The following is a 20,957-nucleotide window of genomic DNA, read 5'->3' as shown; positions in this document are numbered from 1 at the left end:
GTGGGCAGGTGGGTGGGTGCACTCTGTGAGCGTGCACACGGAATGCACCCGCTCCCACAGCCCGCACGCGTGCAGACTGCAGGGTGCGCACGCACGGCCTGTGTGTGTGTTGTGTGTGCGTGCACACGCTCTGCGTGTGTGTGTGCGCGTGCGCGTGCTGGCCAGGTGTGCGTGTGCCTGCGCTCTGTGGGTGCGTGAACACTGCGCATTGCGCTCTGTGTTCGAGCCGTGTGTTTGGAGTATGGGTGTGCGCACGCTCTGGGTGTGCATCGCACCTCCTGTTTGTACCCCGTGTGATTCTGTGTGTGTACGCGCACCCTGCGCGTGAATACAGCGTGTGTGCGCACAGCAATTTTCTGCACGTGCTCTGCGCCTGCTGTGTGTGCGCGCGCTCTGTGCACGCTGTATCCAGCACGTGTTCCTCCCGGAGAATGTCTCCTTGCAAACCAACCAGCAGTTTGCTCATGTGTGACTAGCTCCTTGATTCCCCTTCTCTCCATTTTCAATCCCTATATACCCCCCTCGCCCTCCTTGACTCCTCCCTTTCTCCACCCATGTCTCCCCCCAAACAAGGGACCAGTCCTGGGTTATTTTTTCCCCCTTGCTCCCAGGTTTGCCACACCTGTGAACAGCTTTGGTGTTTCAGGTGCTGTTCGCTAGGTCATGCTGAACTTCCATGGCATTACTGATGGGGTTTCCTGGGTACTGCTGTCCCTGCCAGAGTCCTCTCTCCAAATTGACCCCAACTCTTCCTTCAGTTCGCTGTGAAGTGTGGCCACCTCTCACGTCAATCCCCCTTAACTACCCGTGAGATCTGGCTCTTCCTCCCGGCACTGCAACTCCTGTCAGCTTCTCGCTCTGGTTCCTGTGGTCAGCAATTTGTCATCTTGTGCTCAGCAGATTCCCACAGCCTGGTCAGTTAGCTAAGGCTTACGCCAGGCCCTAAGCATCAGCTTGTGTGCCTTAATGCATGCCCCCGAAGCTGCATGTCACATCATTTCTTCCCGTCCTCTTTCTAGCCTCAAAGTGCCAGTCTCTGTGCCACGGTGGCTCTGAGCACCCTCCTCTCTGAGCAGGCGCGGTTCCAGCCCTTTGGAGTGACTCTGGCCCTTTGTGCCCTACTCTCTGCCTGCAGCCTCATTTTGCAGGTGCCAGGCATGGAAGTCCTTGCCTGGCACAGGAGACTGAATTGGACTGAAGCATGGTTAGCTGTGAAAACTGGCAACTTTATTTCAAGAACTAAGACAACTTCAGACGTTGTGCGCACGCGGAGGAGCGCGGGCAGGACCGAGCAGGCCTTTGAGACCGAGGCTGCCTGTGGATGGGCAGGCATTGCCCCAGGGGGAGATGGTGGCGGTGCACTGCAGCCTGCACGGGATCCTGTCCATCGCGCTGGTCAAGCCTTTTTTCCTCTTAGGTGCTGCAGGAGCTCCTGCACCCGAGTAAAGAATTCCACCAGCCTCGGGAGTGGAAATGGGCAGGAGCTAACGCTGCCCGACTGTGTTGGGATTGGCCTCGGCCTCTTAAAGGCGGTTGAGGCGGTGAGAAAATGACTCCAGGCCCGTGGTGTTGGAGTCGCTCTTCCTGCTCGGCCCAGTCCCATCTGGACCAGGATCCAATCATAGAAGTGCTGAGTGGAGGTGTAGACTCCGGGCTGGTTTGGTCTCGCACAGCCATAACCCCAGCTGGTCACCCCAACAAGCCAGAAGTAGTCAGCGCTGTTGTCTTTGCAGACGAGAGGACCACCGCTGTCACCCTGCAGCGGGGGAGAGAGGATGAGGTGGTGTTGGGTGGCCGCTACCAGCGCTCCGGCTGGCTCCTCCTCTCTCACAGCACCTGCCGGAGCCGTGTTCACTGCGCAGAAAGGCTCTGCTCAGGTGCTGGGGCCTGCAGAGCCTTGTCTGGGAGGGGGTCGGGGGCCTGTCAGGCGGGGCTCTCTCTCGTCTCTGCACAGGGATCCTGGGTGCGTGGGAAACACATGTTGCAGGCCTGGGATCTGGGCCCGTGGGCTGCCAAGAGCACTGTCTGGGCTTTGTGGGCCTCTGGGACAAGGGGGCACCGGGCAAGGGCCTGCAGATGGTGAAGGGGAGGTGAGCCCCGACAGCGGTGGGGACCCAGCGGTGGGAGGGTGGCTTGCCAGGCCCAGCACGCGACGGCGTGTGTTTGGGCGGCTGTGACAGGGCTGCCTGTGCTGCTGGGGGTGACTTGTAGCACGCTCCTACCTGGCAGGTGTCGATGCCACCCTGCGGGTAGCCAGCACACAAGTTGTGGCTGTGGATGGCCCCTCTGTACCACTGGCGGCTGTTACAGATCTTGGTGTCGATGAGGCGCACCCTGGCCTCCTGCAGGACATCACTGGGTCCTCCAGCTGTGAGCACAGAAAGCAATTAACAGCCAGCAGCTCGTGGGCAGTTCTCCTCCCCTGTCTGGGCCAACCCCTTCCCTAGTGCCTGCCTTGGCCTCTGCAGAGGCATCGTACCGGGCTTTCCCTTCTGTCTTGCTTTGGGCAATGGCTCAGGCCCACGTCTCTACAGGCACACGGCCCCGCAGCCTGACTCGGGCTGTCGCCTCTGCTCTCAGGAAGCCCAACCCGCCTCCCCAGCCTGCCAAGCTGGCCCTCAGGACATGAGCGCCTTTGGGAACTCACATCTTGCGGTCGTGGACCCCCAGCCGCTGACGTAGCAGTTGGTCAGCGCTGACACTCTGAGCGAGGCGTCGGGCACGCAGGCCAGCTGTACGTAGTAGCCGCACTGGACAGGCTGGTCCAATTCCAGCAAGGCAATGTCGTTCCTCTGGGTGACGTTAAAGTAGTGCTCGTGCACCAGCAGGCGTATAATATGGCGCACTTGGGTCTCAGGGCCCGGCTGAGTCAACTGGGTGGCCCCGATTACCACGCGCCACATGCCGACATTCCTGGAAGGGGGATGGAGAGAGGGGTCAGAGGGAGCGGAGCCGCGTGCTGCAGCAGCCCAGCAGCTCCCTGCCTGCTGCTTCACGAGGGAGAGGGGAAAGCAGCAGTACGGAGGGTGCGAGTGCCCCAGCAAGCCTTGGGCACAAGGAACGTCGAGCTGGAGGCTGCTGGGCAGCAGTGGCACGAGCCCAGCCTTCTCCTGAGCAGCCTCTTGCTGGGCTCGGGAGTGCCTGGGCACTGGGCGTACTGCAAGGGAAAGGGATGGGAGCAGCACGTGGTGCTGCGGGCAGGGCACCTGCTGGTGTTGTGGGGACATGCCCGTTCCCTGCTCCTCCTCACCTGGCCTCGATGAAGCAGTGGGCTGCTGTGAGGACCCACTGTGGGCTGATGAGGGACCCTCCGCACAGGTGCCCCGTGCCTGCTCGCCAGGGATCCTGGATGCTGACGATCCAGGGCCAGGCTCCTGGCTGGGCATCTGTGCCACCCACGACGCGCGATGTCCCGTAGTAATAATAAGCCATGGGCCGCAGCCCGCAGGTCCCTCTGTAAGCAGAAACTCATCACTCTCCTGCTCGAGGGCTTGCTGCTGTTCAGGCTGAAGGTCAGCTGTCTTCCCTCCCCACCAGGCGCCACACGGACAGCAGGGCCAGGGAACCCCGAGGCATGCATCTGCCCGCACCTGGTTCTGCTTTAGCCCCGCAGACACGTTGTGCCAGCAGCCTGGGTGCTGGCAAGGAACTGAGGCTCCCCCATGGGGTTGAGGAAGCTGTGGCGTGGCCACGGGGGACAAGCAGGCACCCCCCAGTGAGCCCCATAAGGGTTGCCCAAGCTCCCTCCCAGAGCCTCGGGACACTTACCCACAGCTGTCCCATGTGCCGTGCACTGGCCAGAACATGGCCAGCAGGACGATGATGCGGAGAAAATCCATCGCAGCGGTACGTGTCAGCTGCAAGAAGCAAGGGCTTGTTGCCACCAGTGCAGCCTCTGATGTAGTGCTGGCAGCACTGACGGTGCCCGTGGTGCCCTTGGCCCCGGGAATGATGTCACAGAGGGGCTGTTTCCAGGTGCTGGGCACGGTGGCCTCTCGGCAGGGGAGCAACATGGGGGGTTCTGAGCAGGAGGGGAGGCAGAATTTGGGATCAGATCACCCCGACAGGCCCCCGCTGAATGCTCTGCTTGCGCGATGAGGGTGCGCAGGCGCCGTGGCAGGCAGCAGCGCCTGGCTCCCAGCACTGCCTGCTAACAGCTAGCAGGAAAAACACAAGTGTGGCATCACAGCCTCTTTGGGAAGTCACTGCCACCCTGCTCTCTGCAGCCGTGTGCCACCAGGTCCTTCCCACAAAACATACCGCAGAGAACATAACTGCTGCGGGCAGTGTGCACGCTCGGGTGGTGAAGAGCTGATGTGTTTGCAGGCGCGGCAGGCAAGCAGTGACGTGCAAGCCAAATGAGCCAAGCGTACCCAAGCAGCGTCAAGCCTCCTGCACAATTGTCCTGCTTTCATTGGGATTTGGTTTCAGTTTGTGGCCAGCCATGGTGATCAGGGCCCTCAGCAGTTAAATCTGGGGCAGCTGACCCTGGCTGGCCCACAGGTGTATTCTATAGCATTGACATGGAGCTCCCTATAAAGGAGAGGGTTTGCTGGGAAGAGGTGGGGGTTTTTTTATGCTCTCTTTGCCTCTCCTCCCATGTTGTGATTGCTGGAGCAACTTGCCAGTGATCTGTGGATAAGCATACTTTTGTCTGTTTTGTGTTGTCATTTATATTGATTTCTTCATTTCATTAAAATTTGGTTCACTTCAACCCACAAGGCTCCCTCCATTTCCCAACTCCCTTCCTCAGTTGGGGAAGGGACATTGGGTGAGAGTAAAACTGCTCTTGTTTAGCCCTGGGTGCGGGCTAAATGAAGACAACAAAGCACAGGGAAATGCAGATGCAGCACAGCCCACGCTGGCCGTGTCAGCCACAGCAACGCCCTTGGGCAGCCTCATGTCCTTGCTGTCTGTGAGTTCTAGTGCTCTTCTGGGACAACGCTGACAAGGGCAGTTGCGGCACCTGGTGCGTGTGGCCACGCACATGCAATGTTAAGCTCTAGGCAGAGAGGGATGCTCCTGCTCTCGGCCCCACGTGCCATTCTCCAGGGCTTTGGTAAAGCCTGTGTCAGCTGCATCTCCTCAGTCTGCCTTCTGCAGCTGTGTACGGCCCGGGGCCGCCTGAGCGCGGTCCGCCGGGACAGGCCGCGGAGCAGCCCCCGCCGCGGGGCCTGGCAGGCGGCGGAGCCCCGCGGGCGGTGGGCCCGGCTGGCGAGCGAGCCATGGCGGTGCGGAGCCAGGCGTCTCTGGAGCGCCGGCTGCGGAGCTCGGAGGAGGCGCGGCAGCGCCAAGCGGGGCTGGTGCGGCAGCTGCAGGCGAAGGTGAGGAGCGGGGGCGCCGGCCCGAGGGAGCTGCCCAGGGCCCGGCCGTGGTGGCGGGGCCGGGGGGCTGTCCCGGAGGTAGGCCTGGAGCCGGCGGGGGTGGGTTTGGGCGGCCCCGGTCAGAGGCGGGCGGCTCTGGCCCGGTTGGGCCGGGGCGCGGGAGTGCTGACAGCGGGGAGGGGGCCGGGGCTGGGCGGAGGGTCGGGGCAGGCCGTGCCCTGCCCGGCCCGGTGCTCCCGGCGCTGCTGGAAGGTCGTGCTGCTTCCCTGGCCCGTGCTTGTCTTGTGCAGCTGAGCAGACAGCCGCGTTGTGCAGTGGCTGAGCAGGACTGTGCTCAGAACCAGCTCGAGTTGCTGAATATTGAAAAGCAATTTTGGAAACTTGTCTCTCTAACCTCGAGGACCCACTGGACTTTTAGTCCGTGGGAAATACTGCTTTGGGGTACAGGGTGGCCATAGGCTGGGCACGGCTGTCTCAGTCTGTCTCCTCATTCTACTTGCCGTGGCTGTCTTAGGGTGAGCAGATAGGACTATGTGTGAAAGAAACCCTGTCTCACTTTCTTTAATATGAGATCAAGGGAAGCTTCCCTGTATCGTAACAACTTGTGCTGAGTGTAGGAGCAGCACTGGGAAAGGTCCTGTGCTTGGGCCGTAAAGACTTAGAGAAAGCTAATGCAGGAGGAGCTGAGCCTGTTACAAGCTGCAGTCGCTCATCTTCGTCCTGTGTATCCCTGTAGGTACTGCAGTACCGGACTCGGTGTCGAGAGTTGGAGCAGCAAGTGGAAGCAGGAGGGGTGAGTGTGCAGGTTGCTGACTAAAGACAGTGTACGTAGCATTCGTTAATGCAGCCATAAAAAGCTCCCCAAAGCAAGGGCAGAGGAAAGCAAGATTTTGCAGCCTGAGGGTTTAAAGAAGCTCTCTGAGTTTGCCCGTCACTGTGTTTTGTCCAGTTGCCGTTCCCAGAGCAGCCAGTAGTCCCAGAAATGCCAGTCCAGCAAACTCTATCAAGAAGGATTTTAGTTTTGTGAGAGAGTTGTTATTGCTGGACAACATTTTGTCCGAGGTCTCAAGAGAGGGCTACAGTGCCTGTCACATTCTCTGGCTGTCTCTGAAAAAGAATCGGTTGAAACGTAACATTTTGGAAGGCAAGAATGCTGGCGTTCAACATAGAGAGCCAGCTCTGTGCTTTTCTTTGTGCTTCATGGCTAAAGTAAACCTAGGAAACAGAGGGTAGGAGCGTAGGAGAGCATTCCCAGGCTTCAAGTGGAAGTGAGCACTCGCGGTCATGAGCTGAGGATGCCTAACTGAGAGTGCAAGAGTGGAGGCTGAGGAGAGCTACTCACATTGAGTGACACCCTTTCCCTCCCCTCCTCTGCGTAGTCATGGCCCTGTTATGCCTGGAAGAAGCCACGATCTCCTGAGATACCTGAGAAATGGAGGGGAAAGCGATGGATGCTACCAGTAGTGAAGGGAAGACGAGAATTTGACTAAACATTTCCTTTCTTCTTAAGGGATCCCTTGCAGGCAGGTGGGAAGGCACAGAAGACCACAGACTGAAGAAGGCACTGCTTCAGGTGGAAGAGGAGCAGCAAAGGTACAAGGAAGAAGCGTTCCCTCCTACTTGGGATCCTGGGTGCTCACAGAAGTGAGGGAAAAGCTGTCAGTGCTACCTAGTCTCCCCAAGGGAAGCAGTTGGGCAAGCCGCTCTGAAAGGAGAAAGGTCCACGATGTGTTTTCTGGGGTGCAGTAGTAGTGTTGTGTGCTGAATGGCTCTGTTTTGAGTGGGGGGTTATTGCGGGTGACCTCCAAAGGTCCCTTCCCAGCCTAACTTATTCTGTGGTTCTGTAGGTGAGTGACTCGGAACAGTGCTAACGAAAGGTGATGCACCCAGTGATCAGAGAGTACGAAGGGGAGGCAAGGCGTTAAACTGTGGGCGTCATCAGGTTTGAAGAGGAAGGGGAAACCAAAATTGCAGATGTAAATGGAAGGCTTAAAGCAAGGAGAAGGAAACGAGTTTGCCATCACAGAGAGATCTTAGTTAATCCTAGACAGCACTTCTACTGCCGCTCAGTTTGACAACAAACTCAGTGCTGAGGGAGCTGGAAAATGGTGCTCGTGGACAGCAGCTGTTCAGTGAGATCATTGCTGTTTCTCCCTTGCCAAGGTGCAAGGATCTGGCAGAAGTGAACGTGCTCCTGCGGGAGCAGCTCGACAAAGCGCACGAGGTGAATTCAGCCCTTAAAGAAGACGTTGAAAAACTGACGGCGGATTGGATGAGGGCCCGGGAGGAGCTGGAATTGAAGGGGAGTGAATGGCGCAGTGAGCGTGAGGTAAGGATGAGCTATGGGAATGTCAGACGTGATGCCAGAGTGGCATGAGAATGCATTTTATTTCTGGCATAGAGAGCTTGCTGTGTGAGAGTTGTGGCTGCACTGCGGATGTATTGGTGTTGATGAGCAGAAGACAGGGGTGTGAGATGGAGGAGTGTCAGCACATTGTGGTGGTGGAAGGGGCCCCCCTGCTGTGACCATACTGCTGGGTGTTAAAGGCAAATGCTTGCTGTTGCTGGGTGCTGTAGGGCAGCACACTTGAAGGCTTGTCTTTTTAATAGTTCCTAATTCTCTGTCTACAGCAGTGGAGACCGGAGAGGTCTGTGTGCTTTCAGGTTCGGAGTAGCCAACAGAAGAACAAGACAGGCCTCCCTTAGCAATAGCCTGTTGTAAGCAAATCTGGCAGTGGTCTTGGAAGGGCTTGTTTTTGTCTTCCTCCACCAAGACTGTTAGACACCTCTGTGAGGTGCGATGGTGAATGACCATCAGTTTGCTTTGCTGATGTCCGCTCCTGCAGGAGAAGTGTGGATGTTCCCTCCTCTGAAGTCAGGTGGCAGGTCTGCTGAGGGTGCTTGTGTGGTGCCTCTTCAGTCCTTGGTGCCCTTGTTGGAATTGTTAGTAAAGGAGACCTGGTGGTGGTGGTTGTAGTCTCTCCTATCTGAAAGACTTGTGCAGTGACAGTGAAGGCTGAACTGGCGTTTCTTCTTGTCTTTGCATGTTTAGCTTTATGACAGCTACCTAAGGGGTGAACATAACTGTCTGCTCAGCCTGTGGTGCCAGGTGGTGACCTTCCGCCGTCATTTCCTGGAAATGAAGACCGCCACTGACCGGTGAGTAGGAGTTCAGGCAAGATCTCTTGGAGAAAAAATGTAGCTTCCCTTCACACCTGCTTTTTGAGCCTCAAAGTTCCGATAGTTGGGGCTAAAGATACGATTTGTCCTTTGGTAGTGTGAAGCAATGCCGTGAAGCCACCTTTAGGCTGTTCGCAGAGTCATTTTGTTTGATGCTGGTTTTCAGCTAAAACTGAGGGGCTCGGGCTATAAACAATGCAGAGGCCCTGAACAGATGAACTTGACTGTGGTGATGTCTGGGCATATTAACACAGGCACAGGCGTACGTGGACACATTGGAAGAGACTCACCAGAGCTACGCATGCAGCATGCAGAGCGGTCCCTTTTAAAGAATGATGGAAATCTGCCTTAAATCTCGCTGGCTTTCTTTTCCCACTGCTCCTGATGGAAAGATCATTCATGAATATATCTATTTTTTCCTTCTCATTTCCAGCTTACATTTATTCTGGTCAGTTTGTGTCCGCTTATTCCTGTACCAGCATTGTTGAGAGAAAGAATAGCTTCTCTGCCCTGTTACTGCACGTCTCCAATTGATTTTGCTTAGTCTGATACCTCTTTTTAGGACTGTTTTCTTGTTCTTGGGCTCTCTGAGGTTCCTTTCTCACCGTTGCCTTCTACGCAAACACAAATAATGTAGCCATAATAGTACATTCTTCTGGTGTCAGCATGCAATTTCAAACTCGGGGTTACTGTCAGCCATTTCTCTTATTGATGATAAGCCTTCCTTAATGCGTAGAGTACGCCTGACCTACTGCTTAATTCTTGTGTTATTTGTGCTTTTTTGTGACAACATTTTAGGCTTATTCTTACAGCACCTTCCTGAAATGGTTATTATGTCGGTATTGTCAGGAGCCTCTTAGCAGTCCAAGTGCTGATAATAATAGGTCTCTTAAGGCCTAGCTGAAGACCCTGGTAGAATTCCTTACATCAATTAATGATAATTAGCATATGGTAATAAGCTAGAGCAGGAGGAACAATTAATAAGAGCGATTAGAGGTCCTTGAAGCCTTCTGGCTGTGCCATACGTTTCTTCTTATCGCTGAGGAGAAAACAGACTCATTCTTCGACTATCCAGTAGACTCATTGCTCAAGTGTCAAGATGTGTCCTGATCCCAAAGTGTCAGCTGAATGACTTGTGCCCAACAAAGAAGATGTCATATTTCCTGCCAGCTCTTACTGTTGCGCAATTAGGTGCTTCAGAAGTGAGTCGGCTGATAAAGATGGTGGTGTGAACGTTATCTTTCTTTATTCTCCTTCAGGGATTTGTCAGAGCTGAAGGCAGAGCAGATGAGGCTTTCTGGATCTATACTTGTGAGCTGCTCCTGTCTGAACTCCAGCGTACAGCTCTGTGAGCCGGTCGCTCTGGGCAGACCTGTCCTGAAGGATCAGGCAGAGCAGCACGCGGGACAGGAAGTCAGCCAGAAGACTCAGGAAGTGATGTGCTTCCAAGTCAAGGAGGACCTGGAGAAGAAGGAGCTTCAAGACAGGTAAAGGTGTTTTAAACTTTGCTATGGCCAACGTTCTCTTTTGTGGCTGCTTCGTGGTCTCCTAGATGGGCTGTGTTCACATGTAAAACACACCCATTCTGCACAGTGTTGTTTCTGTCCCTACTCAAACTTCACCAGAAAGGATAAGGGAAAATGTCTGACTGCCAGAAGCTCTTCTGTTACCCAGTCAAGACTGGAAAAGAGATTGCATATGGCAATGTTTTTGCTGTTAAGTGATTCTTAGTGAGAAATTGAGAGCAGTCTAAAGAGAGCTCTGTCCCTTGTACCGCCCTTTTGCTCCCCAGGGCTGTGCTAAAGGAGGTGGGAGGAATTTGCCCAGGACCATCATAAGCCATGTAGCACCTCTGTACTGACAATTCCTTGCAAGACTGAGTGCAGAAGGCCTTTGGGGCAAGAAGTGCCATTTTGCCACATCAAGCGTATTAACCTGTAGAGATGAACAGTGCCTTTGCTGTATTTTCTGGGTTGAACTTTCTCTGCTATGCTTCTGGGACCTGCTTAGCTCCTGAACAGGGGATGGTGTGCAATGCTTTTGGAATGGCACGTGGACCTTCTCAGGGTGATGGAGCTCTCAGCCTTGCTCGTACAGTCTCAGAAGCAGACCAAGGAGAAGGAGAAGACCATGAGAACACTTTCCGACACTGTGGAGATTCTAGTATGTTTTAGCTTTATCTGGGAGATAGCCCAGTGTTTGCTCTCCAGCCTTAGCACAAAGAGGTGTGGGTTCCTCAAGAGAAAGAGTGGTGCAGATGCTGACTGTACAGGAACATCAGGCACATCGCCAAAATGTTCCTTGTGTGTTTGGCACGTGTGGAGTCAGTCCAGGTGCAGGCAGTGGCAGGGGAGCTGCAGACAGCTCAGGTGTCTTCCTCAGGGAGGTTGCACCAATGCTCTTCTGCCTGTGACTTTAAGTCTCTAGGGCTCAAAGCTCCTTGGAATTGGCAGCTTCATAGCAGGCTATAAACACTAGCTGTTGGTCTTTCTCTTGTTAGTTTTAGCAAAGAAGAAGTTGAATAGCTGTGGGAAGGAGTATACTGGAATGACTAGGGCTGAGGCTTCTCGGCATGACAACGCTGCTGAGGTTGGGAATGCTCCAGAGGGGAGCAGCTCTTCCCTGCCCACCCTTTCCTTATTCTGTTCTCAGGAAGCAAGTCGGTTAGAGAGAGAATATGAAGCTTCATGGGCTAAAAGTGCCAGAGAAGAGAATCTTTCCCTCCAAAAGCTGATAAAAGATATAATGGAGGTGAGTACAGAGTTGGGACCACGTCCCTGTAAATTGGATTTAAAAGTTCTTGAGGACGGCAACAGAGTAGCCCAGGGAATAGGTGGATGTGTTGAATAGTGTCTGTGTTAACTGCTACTGGCTTTTTAATTTTTATACCGCTTTTCTGACATAAAAGCTGTTACGACTTCCGAGTTGGCTGTCCTGGGAGACTTCAGCTGAGTCGGCAGAAGTTTCAGTACCTTTGCCTTCACCGTCCAGCTGAGGTCTCTCTTGGACCCTGCTTTCTGAGCTGGCTACTTGGCGTTTGTATTCCAGTGTTGCTTGGAGGCTTCCCCCACCCTCCTTGAGCAGCGACTCCCTTGTTCTTCACATTTTTATGAAAGGTCACTGACTCAGTCGATGCACTTGCCACCTCTGCTCCTTCACTCTACATTCACTGACCATTATTGTGTCCCCAGAATCGCAACTGATGTGACTGTTTAGGGGTAACTTTGACTTAGTCCTAAACTTCACTCTATGGAGGGGCTTTAATCATGAGATCTTTTACACAGCCTCTCACAAATCAGTTCTTTCCCCTTATGTAGTCGTTTTTATCCTCTTGTGCTACTGCTCAGAGTAATTATAAACATGAGCTTTTTCATTGCTTGTTTTCCAGTCTTCCTCAGCTTCCTTCTTCCCTGGGCAGCGATACTGTTTCCTTTCATTACTATTTCCAGTGTTGGTCTGGTGCTCATGTGTGTGGCTCTAAGGAGCTGAAGGAGACCAAAATCATTCTCGAGAGCTTCCAGAAACTGAGTGTTCAGGCAGCCACTTGTTTCTTCTTGTTTATAGTAGCTGTATTCAGAAATCCCTGGAGCAGTTGTGGCCACAGGGACAAAACTTCTTTGTAGACCGAAGAAATGAGAGAACTGAGCTTTTAATGACTCTAGGGTGAAGTGGGCGAAAAAGGAGAACTAGATAAAGGAAAGCAAGTAGAATGAGCAAAGAGTAACAGCTTGATGTGGGCTTTCAGGTGGTGTGAGATGAGAGTGACAGCATGGTCAGCATCATCTGCTCTGACAGTTCCCAGCATGCAGAGTCTAGCAACACCCTCTCTTGTGTGAGCTCCGTCGATGCAGAGCGTGCCTTTGTATTGGTTCAGGAAGCACTTGCAAGGAGGTGAGGAGCAACACAGGTGAGAATTTCTGCTTGTCTTCAGCACTGGCCACAGGCTCAGCTGCTAACGCCTCCCTTGGCTTGAAACCTTTCCATTTCCTTAGCCAGTTTAGCCAGTTTCTTTCTAGCCTTGACACCCTTGGTACCCTATTGCTTTGCCAGTCTCAGCAGCTCTGTGTTCTGCTGCTTTTCTCTCCTTGATCTCCACCCCCTCACCACAGCTTTTGCCTTGAGGTGAGCTGTCTCTCTGCTTGCTTCTTCTCCCAGCTATGTGGAGCCATCTTCCCTGCTCCTTATTGCTTGTTTGTGCTCTTTCCCTGCCCATTCCTTGCAGGCCCTAAAAGAAGAGCTTTCTGCCAGGCAGGACTCTCTCCATTTCCTGCAGCAGCAGAGCAGCCAGCAGGAAGAGAAGTGCAGGAAGCTGCAGCAAAGGGTTGAGCAACTGGAGGAGGAACGCAAGACATCCAGCAGCCACCAGCAGCACCTCCAGTCTCTTGTAGATGCACTGAGAAGGTGAGTGTTTCCTCCTTCTCCTGCATTACTGAGGCAATCTGCTTCCAGTTGTGGGAGTTCCGAGGTGTTATGCGCACAGAACTCGCCTGCCCTACCACGTGTATGCCTCCGTTTGGCACTTTAGCATCCTCCTGTCACTGCTTTTCATGCTCTACTGTGAATCGTAAGACTGTCTTGGAGATTGAGAGCGATGCTGGAATACCAGACTCCTCCCTGTCGACATGGTGCTTCTCTGAATTGTGTTCTTTGGGTGGCCTTCCCTAGCCACTGCTTCTCGCCGCATGAAGGCAAAAGCCTGCCTTCCTTTCTCTTTCCCTCTTCAGTTCCCTTGTGAGGGGAAGAGCAAGTTCTTCCTTACCGTGCTCCCCACAACTCCATCCTGGAATGATGAAAAGGGGATCTGTGACTCTTCAGGCCTCTTCATTTTTCTAACTGAGCCTTGTCTCTGCAGTGACTGTGCAAACCTCGAGAAAAATAGGGAAGAGCTACAACAACAGCTTGAAGTAACGGAGCAAGAAGCCTCACGTCTGCGTCAAAGTAACGCTGAACTGCAGCTGAAGGAAGATTCAGCCCAGGAGGAAAAGGTGGAGCAGCAAGAGGTGATGGAGAGGGCATGTGGTGACCAGAAGCTCATGTGAGTGTTAAAGCTTTCTCTGGGCAGGGGTGGGCATTGCAGGACTTCAGGAGGCCCACCATAAAAGAATGAATTTTGCATGCTCATCACTTGTAGCGTAGAAGGGTGAAGGGATCTCGTGGGCAGGTCTGGCTGCGTGCTGACATACAGCATAGCTGCCTCCTTGTATTTTCTTCATGACCCTTTAAAAAAATCATTCCAAACCTGAGCAGAGTATTTGATGATGGGCATAAGCTGAAACAAGAGAGGTTTAGACTGGATTTCAGGAGAACAAGAAATTGAACCATGAGGCAATCATGCAGTAGAACCGGTGGCTCAGAGAGGCTGTGCAGATTCCACCCCTGACAATTAGGAAGACCCAAGTGGGTAGAGCCTTGAGCAACCTGGACTGATCTCATCGCTGACCTCAGCTGCTTTGAGCTGAAGATTGGGCTAGAGGCCTCCTGGGGTCCCTGCCAGCCTGAACCATCCTGTGATCCTATGATTATTGGATTGGCAAGTCATACACATCTCCTCCCCAGACAGATTGCAGCCTCTTCTGTCGTTTCACTGCTGAAGGCGAGAATAATTATGGGAATATTAATCTGGATTTACAAAGTCTGTCTTACCCAAAGAAGGACTTTGGAAAGTCTTGTGTGCGATGTATCAAAAAGAAGGGAGAGAGAAGTAACAGGCAGGAAGCTGTTGAGAGTACCAGAACTTTTTGGAAACATTCTGTGATTTCTGGAAGTTTGTTTTACTTGCTCAGTGACAACCATTTCACCTACATGGATGACAAAGAGTGATGCAGGTCTAGTCAGGAAATTGGAGCATTCGTTAGGTGTAACTAGAAAGCTGTTGGAAATCATTCAAACTGCTGTATCTGGGACATAGGATGTACTCTTGGTTTTGGAAATGAGAATGTTTTTACATTCAAAACTTGTTTGTCGTTCCCCTTGTCCTAGGCTGAAGGACTTAGCTGCACTTGAAGGAAAACTTTCATTATTACAGAGTGAGTTGGTAGTCATGAGAGAGACAGTGAAGGAATTGCACCTTCAGATGGATCTGCTGAAGCAAGAGAAACAGGAGCTTACCATGGCCCTGGAGAAGCTATGGCCACCTCACTCCTACGCAGCACTTGTGGGAGAGGGAGTTGTGATAGCAAGACCAGCACAGATGCTGTTTCTGGCAGTAGAAGACAGGGACAATGTCGTTCTCTTTCTCAGAGAGTGGTGATCAGACCACCCAGGCTCTTTGGGGCAGTTAGTCACCCCGTGCTTCTTGGGAGCGCTGAAGTGGGAGTATCTGAGAGACGTGCAGGGGATGTGGAGTTGCTGCTTGAAGTCAGGGATTTTCCTGCCTCTGTTGTCATGTTGCTCTTTTGTCTCTTCAGGCAGAGCAGTCAGTAGCAGAGTTGACAGGGACTAAGCAGCAGCTGAGTGCTGAAGTAGCTGATCTGCATGTTGCAGCAGTGAAGATGAGCACTATCAATGAAGCCCTTGCATTGGATAAAGTGCAACTGAACAAACTTGTGCTGCAGGTGAGCAGAGTTGCCAGAGATCTTGCCGGCTGCTTGTCTCCAGCTGCTGCTTCTTCTGAGGCTTCTTGCCTTCCAACAGTAGGACTGACTGAATATGGAAACGTTGTTCCTTTTTCTGTCCAAGATAAAACTTCTACATAGTAAACCTTACTGTATTTTCTTTCCTCGGTGCTTCTGTGATTGTAGCTGGAGCAAGAGAACGACGTTCTGTCAGGCAAAGTGGACGAGATGGAGAGAGCAAGGATCTTTGAGCAGGAGAAGCTGACCTTGTGTGAAAGAAGAAATGAAGAGCTCTGTGCAGAGAAAGCCCACCTGGAGCAGGTGCTGAAGAAAGCAGAGGAGCAAGAGGAGGGGCTGCAGGTAGAGCTGAGGATACTGGCAGAGGAGAAGGCAGAAACCCAAGAGAAACTCAGTCAGGTGAGACCAAAAAGCTGGTGCTTCTGGGTGGGCTTTTGGCTGCTTGGCTCAGTGGAGCTGTGTGTGTTGGATTCTGCAGTGTTTTTGTCGAGGAGGCACTTGGTGGTGCTGGAGGTCAGCAGGCTTTGTTTTCTTCTTTTTGGAACCGTGTTGATGGCTTGCAGAGCTGTTCTGCAGTTCTCTGAGTTGTCCTCTGCTTCTACAGATTCCTTTAACCCACCTGTATGTGTTGGCCTCTTGTTTGGCTTCTGATAAGCTGCAAAGAGATGATTGTGTTGTCCATGAATCTGAGGAGACTACTACTCTCCCATGTGGCAAAGGAAACGAACTGTGTAGCTTTGAATCCTTTTTCTGAGACACAAAACCCAGGGCTGCATGTTTCTATTTATGCTTTTTGTTGTGAAGCCTGCAACTTTCAAAACTCCATTTGTTTGAGCCTAGAGAGCGGGACAAGGCTGCAAGTCAATGTCTGCTGTCTTGTGCTGCTAAGAATTGGAATGACATCTTGAAATTGTTGAAACTGTATTTTAAGACATACATGCAACTTTGTGGCTGAAAATCTGGAAAAGGAGCTGGGGATGTTGGTCAAGAGCTGTCTGAATATCAGCTGGCAGTGTGCCCAGGAGGCCAAGATGGCCAACAGCATCCGGCTTTGTATGAGAAATAGTGTGGCCAGCAGGACGAGGGAAGTGATTGTCGCCCTGTACTCAGCACTAGTGAGGCCGTACCTCAAATCCTATGTTCAGTTTTGGGCCCACCACTACAAGAAAGTCATTGAGGTGCTGGAGCGAGTCCAGAGAAGGGTAACGATGCTGGTGAAGGGTCTAGAGCACAAGTCTGATGAGGAGCAGCTGAGGGAACTGGGGTTGTTTAGTCTGGAGAAAAGGAGGCTGAGGGGAGACCTTATCGCTCTCTACAACTACCTGAAAGGAGATGGTAGTCGGTCTCTTGTCCCAAGTAACAAGTGACAGGATGAGAGGAAAGGGCCTCAAGTTGCACCAGGGGAGGTTTAGATTGGAGATCAGGAAAAATTTCTTCCCTGAAAGGGTTGTCAAGGATCGGAATAGGCTGCCCAGGGAAGTGGTGGAGGGAGATCCCTGGGGGGATTTAAAAGACATGTGGATGTAGCACTTAGGGACAGGGTTTAGTGGTGGACGTGGCAGTGTTAGGTTAACAGTTGGACTTGATGATCTTGAAGGCCTTTTCCAACCTAAATGATTTGGTGCTTCTGTGAGTTGTTAGAGCCTCTTTAGGCTTTGAGGAAGAAGATAAGAAATAGGTGATCACACAAGACACTTCACTCTGGATTTCAGTACCCTGGAAAAAGAGCTTGGGAGAATCAAATCACTGGAGGAGACTAGGGAGTTTGATGTCATTTAAATATCAGTTTCATAATGTACACTCTTGGGTACTATGGGATAACTTTGAGGGAACTGTTTGTTTCTGATGGTCTGTTCTCTGTTAGATAGTCTTGTTTTGGAGCACATACCCAGCTGAGGTGTTATACTGAAGAAAAAAGCTAAAAGATCACAGTTAATCTTCAAGCTTGAACACCAGCAAGGTGTATTAGGCAACTCCTTTGTGTAAGACAAGGAAACAGTATCGTTGACACGAACTACTGTACAAACAGAGTCTACCATGACTTTGGCCACATCAGCCCGATTTTCATAAATCCCTGAATGACACTGCTCACTGCAAGGGCTGTTTCCCTGCCAAGCATCACCTCATTGCATCCAACTGCTTTACACACTGGAGTAGGTGACACTTTGAGCTGCTTTTTTTTTTCTGCAAGGAGAAACCATGTGTATTTTCACTTTCTTCAGTGAGCAGAGTTGCTTTTGCAAACCTTTCCTGCACATTTCCATCACTGGAATAGATTCTCAGAGCATTTTAATTTGCAAGGTGGCAGTTCTGGGAAATGCAGTATTTTGGGCTGAAAACATGTAGTCTGGGGTAGGTATGTTTGTTGTGGCTGGACCTAGGCAACCAAGGAGGGCTGTACCCATCACTTTCAAGTTACCATTCCCTGTGCCTCTTGGCGGCCCAAGGTAGTAGTGCCAGGTAACAATCCCTGCACCTTTCGGCAGCCCAGGGTATCAGTGCGGTATGCAGCACTAAACTTTCAGCCCACAGTACAGGAGCTCTTTTTTCTCTGGCTGATTGGGAAGTGTCACTCTCTGGCTCTGCGCAGAACTCCAGAGAAAGGACTCTAACTGTATTTTGTCCCGCTTTCAGGTTTACCACCAGCAAGAGTCAGCTAGCAGTGGTCTGGAGCAGTTGCGCCAGGAGTCCTCTCGCTAAGGGCAAGCACTGGCCAAGGTGTCCGAAGAGCGGGAATTGCTGGTGCATGAGAAGGCTGCCCTAGAGGTGCGACTGGCAACCGTGGAGCGGGTCCGAGAAGGCCTTTCAGAGCAGCTGGCAGGGGCCAGGTAAACGCTGGGAGGACACCTGTCTCTCCTTTCAGAAATAAGCAATCAGAAATATGTGCTTGTTCTCCTTCTTGAAGATACATCCTCCACTGTCCATCAAAGTAGTGAAATCCTACTGTTGTGGGGTTTATTGTTGTACCACCCAGGTGCCCCTTTCCCCTGAAGGATGTTTTCCTGAATGCATCCCCGTACTAGTGAGGCAGTGCTGTGTATCGTAGGAACCTGGCATGGATGTAACAATTTTCATCGTCAGTACTACAACTTCCCTTTTAAAGAGTGACAAGTCATTTGGGCTACTGCCTGCTTAGTTAGCAAGGCTTAAGGAAAGGTGGCAAGTTTTTCTCTTGAACTTCCAGCTATTTAAACTGAAGGATCCCTGTCTCTCCTTTCAGGTAGTCCTTGTTCAGATAAAATCTACTTCAGGTTTCTTACAAATGCTGCTACAAGCATGAGGTTTTACTATATCATCTGATGCATTTCTTTAGACCCTTTTAAACGTTGGGAGTCTGGAAAATGACCTACCTCTACCTACACTGTGAACAGCATTAAAAAGTCACGAGTCAGCCAGGGAAATACTCTTATTCTGTCCCTCTGCAGAGCAACTTGGAAGTGCTGATGAGATAAGGGCTGTGAGCAGAGGCTGGGCTTTTGCTTGCTGGCACAGACTCTGTGGGCACAGATACCCGTGTGTCATAGATCAGGCAACAGCAATTTAAGATCTCAGTGGCTGTTGAGATCAAATTCGGCTGGGCTTTCTGTGTTGTGCTAGGTCAGAAGGAAAGCCTGGCCATGGCCTCGGAGGGGCCTGCATTGCTATTTTAAACTGCAGAAATATGTTTTCTCTATACGAGTTTCCACGCAACCCATTTTCCATGCTCAGGGGTAGGGATGTTGAACCACTTCTTACTGGAATAGCTCCCTGTGGGTGTCAGCAACTCATTTCTCTCCGTCTTCACAACGTGCAGGTCAGTGAAGGAGACCCTGGAATCCAGCCTGTTTGAGGCTCAGCAGCGCTTATCTCAGCTGGAGATCGTCCAGAGTCAGCTTGAAACTTCACACAGTGACGGAGGCCAGGGATGTTGTACAAGGTGACAGCCCCATGGACTTTGTTTCCGGTGATCCCCCTGCCTCGGGAAAATGGTATAAAAAGAGCTCTCTGTCTGCAGTGCTGCTGAGGAGTGAAGGAGCTGCAGGCAGATCCCTCCTACACTGAAATTCCAATGGCTTAAGGTCAGTGAAGTCAGAACCATTGTTTGTGTAGACTCTGAATCTTGCATTTCTCGTGTTTGCAGGGGAAGTGAAGTGCCTTCAGTGCGAGCTGGAAGCAGAGAGATCTCTAGTGACGCAGGAACAGGAAAACACGGCACAAGAGCTCTTGTGGATGGAACAGCAGTATGAAAATACCCTCCGACTTCGGGAAACTGATCATGAAGTGGAGATAAACAAGCTCCTTCAAGACCTGGTAGGAAACAATATGCTTCTGAATTCTTCAAGCAAGCTTTGTGGGCTGGCTTGAGAAGAATAATAGCCTGGGCATGTCAAATGGCAGCAACCATCAGTCATAGGCCACACATTGCTAGGCCAGGCAGCAGAGCCAATGGCTCATACTTGAAGGCCCGTGAAGACCCACAGCACCATGCTGGGACAGTAAACGCAGCCACAGATTCCGTCTGGGCCTGAGACGAGTTCATGAGACGGAAGGTTGGGTGGTCCCCACCCAAAGCCTGGCAGCAAAGGGGTAGGATCTTACCAGACTGAGTATACTGAGTATAGAGAGGAATCCTGAGGAGAGAGGTGCTAGGAGCCAGGCAGCCATCCGAGAGGGGAATAGAACATCTCCTTTTCTTAATGGTTGGACTCGATGACCTTAAAGGTGTTTGTCAACCCAAATGATTCTATGATTCTTCCACGTGGTGACCCTTCTTTTAAGTTCCATGATAGGACATGATTTATGGAGGGCACAAAGCCACTAGTGTGCACTGTTGAGGTGAGGGTTTGTGGGAGGGATAAAGCTTCACACTTTTTTTTTGAGGAGCTTGGCTGGGACTTCTTGTGGAAGTCTTTTCCTCCACTCCTCAGGCAAACGAGCGGGAAGGGCACCATTCAGAGCTGCAGAAGATGCTGGAACAATGGGAAAAGCAGAAGGCAGAGACAGAAGCGGAGCATGAGAAGCAGCTGATTGATATGAAGCAGAAAGTTGCTGCCATGCAAGTTCAACAAGAAGAGGAATGAACTAGAGTCGAAAACGCCAAGCAAGAGGTAAAGACTGTGACAGGAGAATTTGTGTGGTTTTATGCAAGGCTGGAGCTGTGGGAGATGGCTGGGTACCGGGCTGTGTGGAGCATGCCCTACATGTTTTCTCCATTGGATTTGGTGAGGTGAAAGGCGAGCAGGGCTATCTTTGGGACTAGGAATGAGACCTCTCATAGGAAGCCAGGCAGAAACGCCACCTTTCAGTTGAGATTTTTGTGCTGCTATTGTGTTCTGTTTTTTTAAGACTTATCTCAGGGTGTCTTCACAGTTCTCTTAACGGTCCTCTTTTGATATTTACTGATGTGTGCTTATAGGCTTAACTACATTGAAGAGCAAACTGAGTTTGTAGGAATGAACCCCCACGAGGATGGGGTTTTTGTTTGGTGGGGATGGAGTGGTGTGGCAGGATTGTTGGCAAAAGACTCCTCTGAAATATTTCTGAGCAGTGAAACACGGGTGTTTGCTGGGCTGTGTTTCAAGTCACTTGCTGGTAAGCTATTTGTGCCCAGATCTCCTGTGCCAAAGCAACCCTGTCATCCACTGAGAGTCTTTCTTGTGTCCTACCCAAAGTCCTCCAAAGACATCTATGGTTCACTCACATCTTGCATATTGTTTGGTTGTCCAAGGACAGCGAGTAGAACTAGAGATAGGAGAACATACAGTGAAGGTCAAAGCGGATGACCAAAGATGTTAAACAGCTTCCCCAAGAGGAACATGTAAATGTGGGAGTCTTCACGATGGACAAGAAATGGCTGAGAGAGAGGGAGCTGGAAATACTACAGGCTTTTGTAAAACTATTA

General features: G+C 51.7%; 1 protein-coding gene and 1 pseudogene across 1 annotated transcript; one reads left to right on the top strand and one right to left on the bottom strand.

The window, feature by feature from the left end:
* Positions 1-1,396: 1,396 nt before the first annotated feature.
* On the bottom strand, positions 1,397-5,087 carry LOC137672837 (acrosin-like). Its single transcript, XM_068417258.1, has 6 exons — positions 5,043-5,087; positions 3,769-3,992; positions 3,251-3,454; positions 2,648-2,913; positions 2,223-2,368; positions 1,397-1,756 (listed from the first exon to the last, which is right to left on the bottom strand). The coding sequence occupies exons 1-6, from the start codon at positions 5,079-5,081 to the stop codon at positions 1,397-1,399; spliced, it is 1,239 nt and encodes a 412-aa protein (XP_068273359.1). The 5' UTR covers positions 5,082-5,087.
* A 138-nt stretch (positions 5,088-5,225) lies between these two features.
* On the top strand, positions 5,226-20,477 carry LOC137672761 (centrosome-associated protein CEP250-like; annotated as a pseudogene).
* Positions 20,478-20,957: the final 480 nt, after the last annotated feature.

Source organism: Nyctibius grandis, chromosome 22, assembly GCF_013368605.1.
Source record: "Nyctibius grandis isolate bNycGra1 chromosome 22, bNycGra1.pri, whole genome shotgun sequence".
In the NCBI taxonomy this organism is placed as follows: Eukaryota; Metazoa; Chordata; class Aves; order Nyctibiiformes; family Nyctibiidae; genus Nyctibius; species Nyctibius grandis.
The sequence above is the reverse complement of the archived record's forward strand: the minus strand, read 5'-3'. Positions and strand labels throughout refer to the sequence as shown.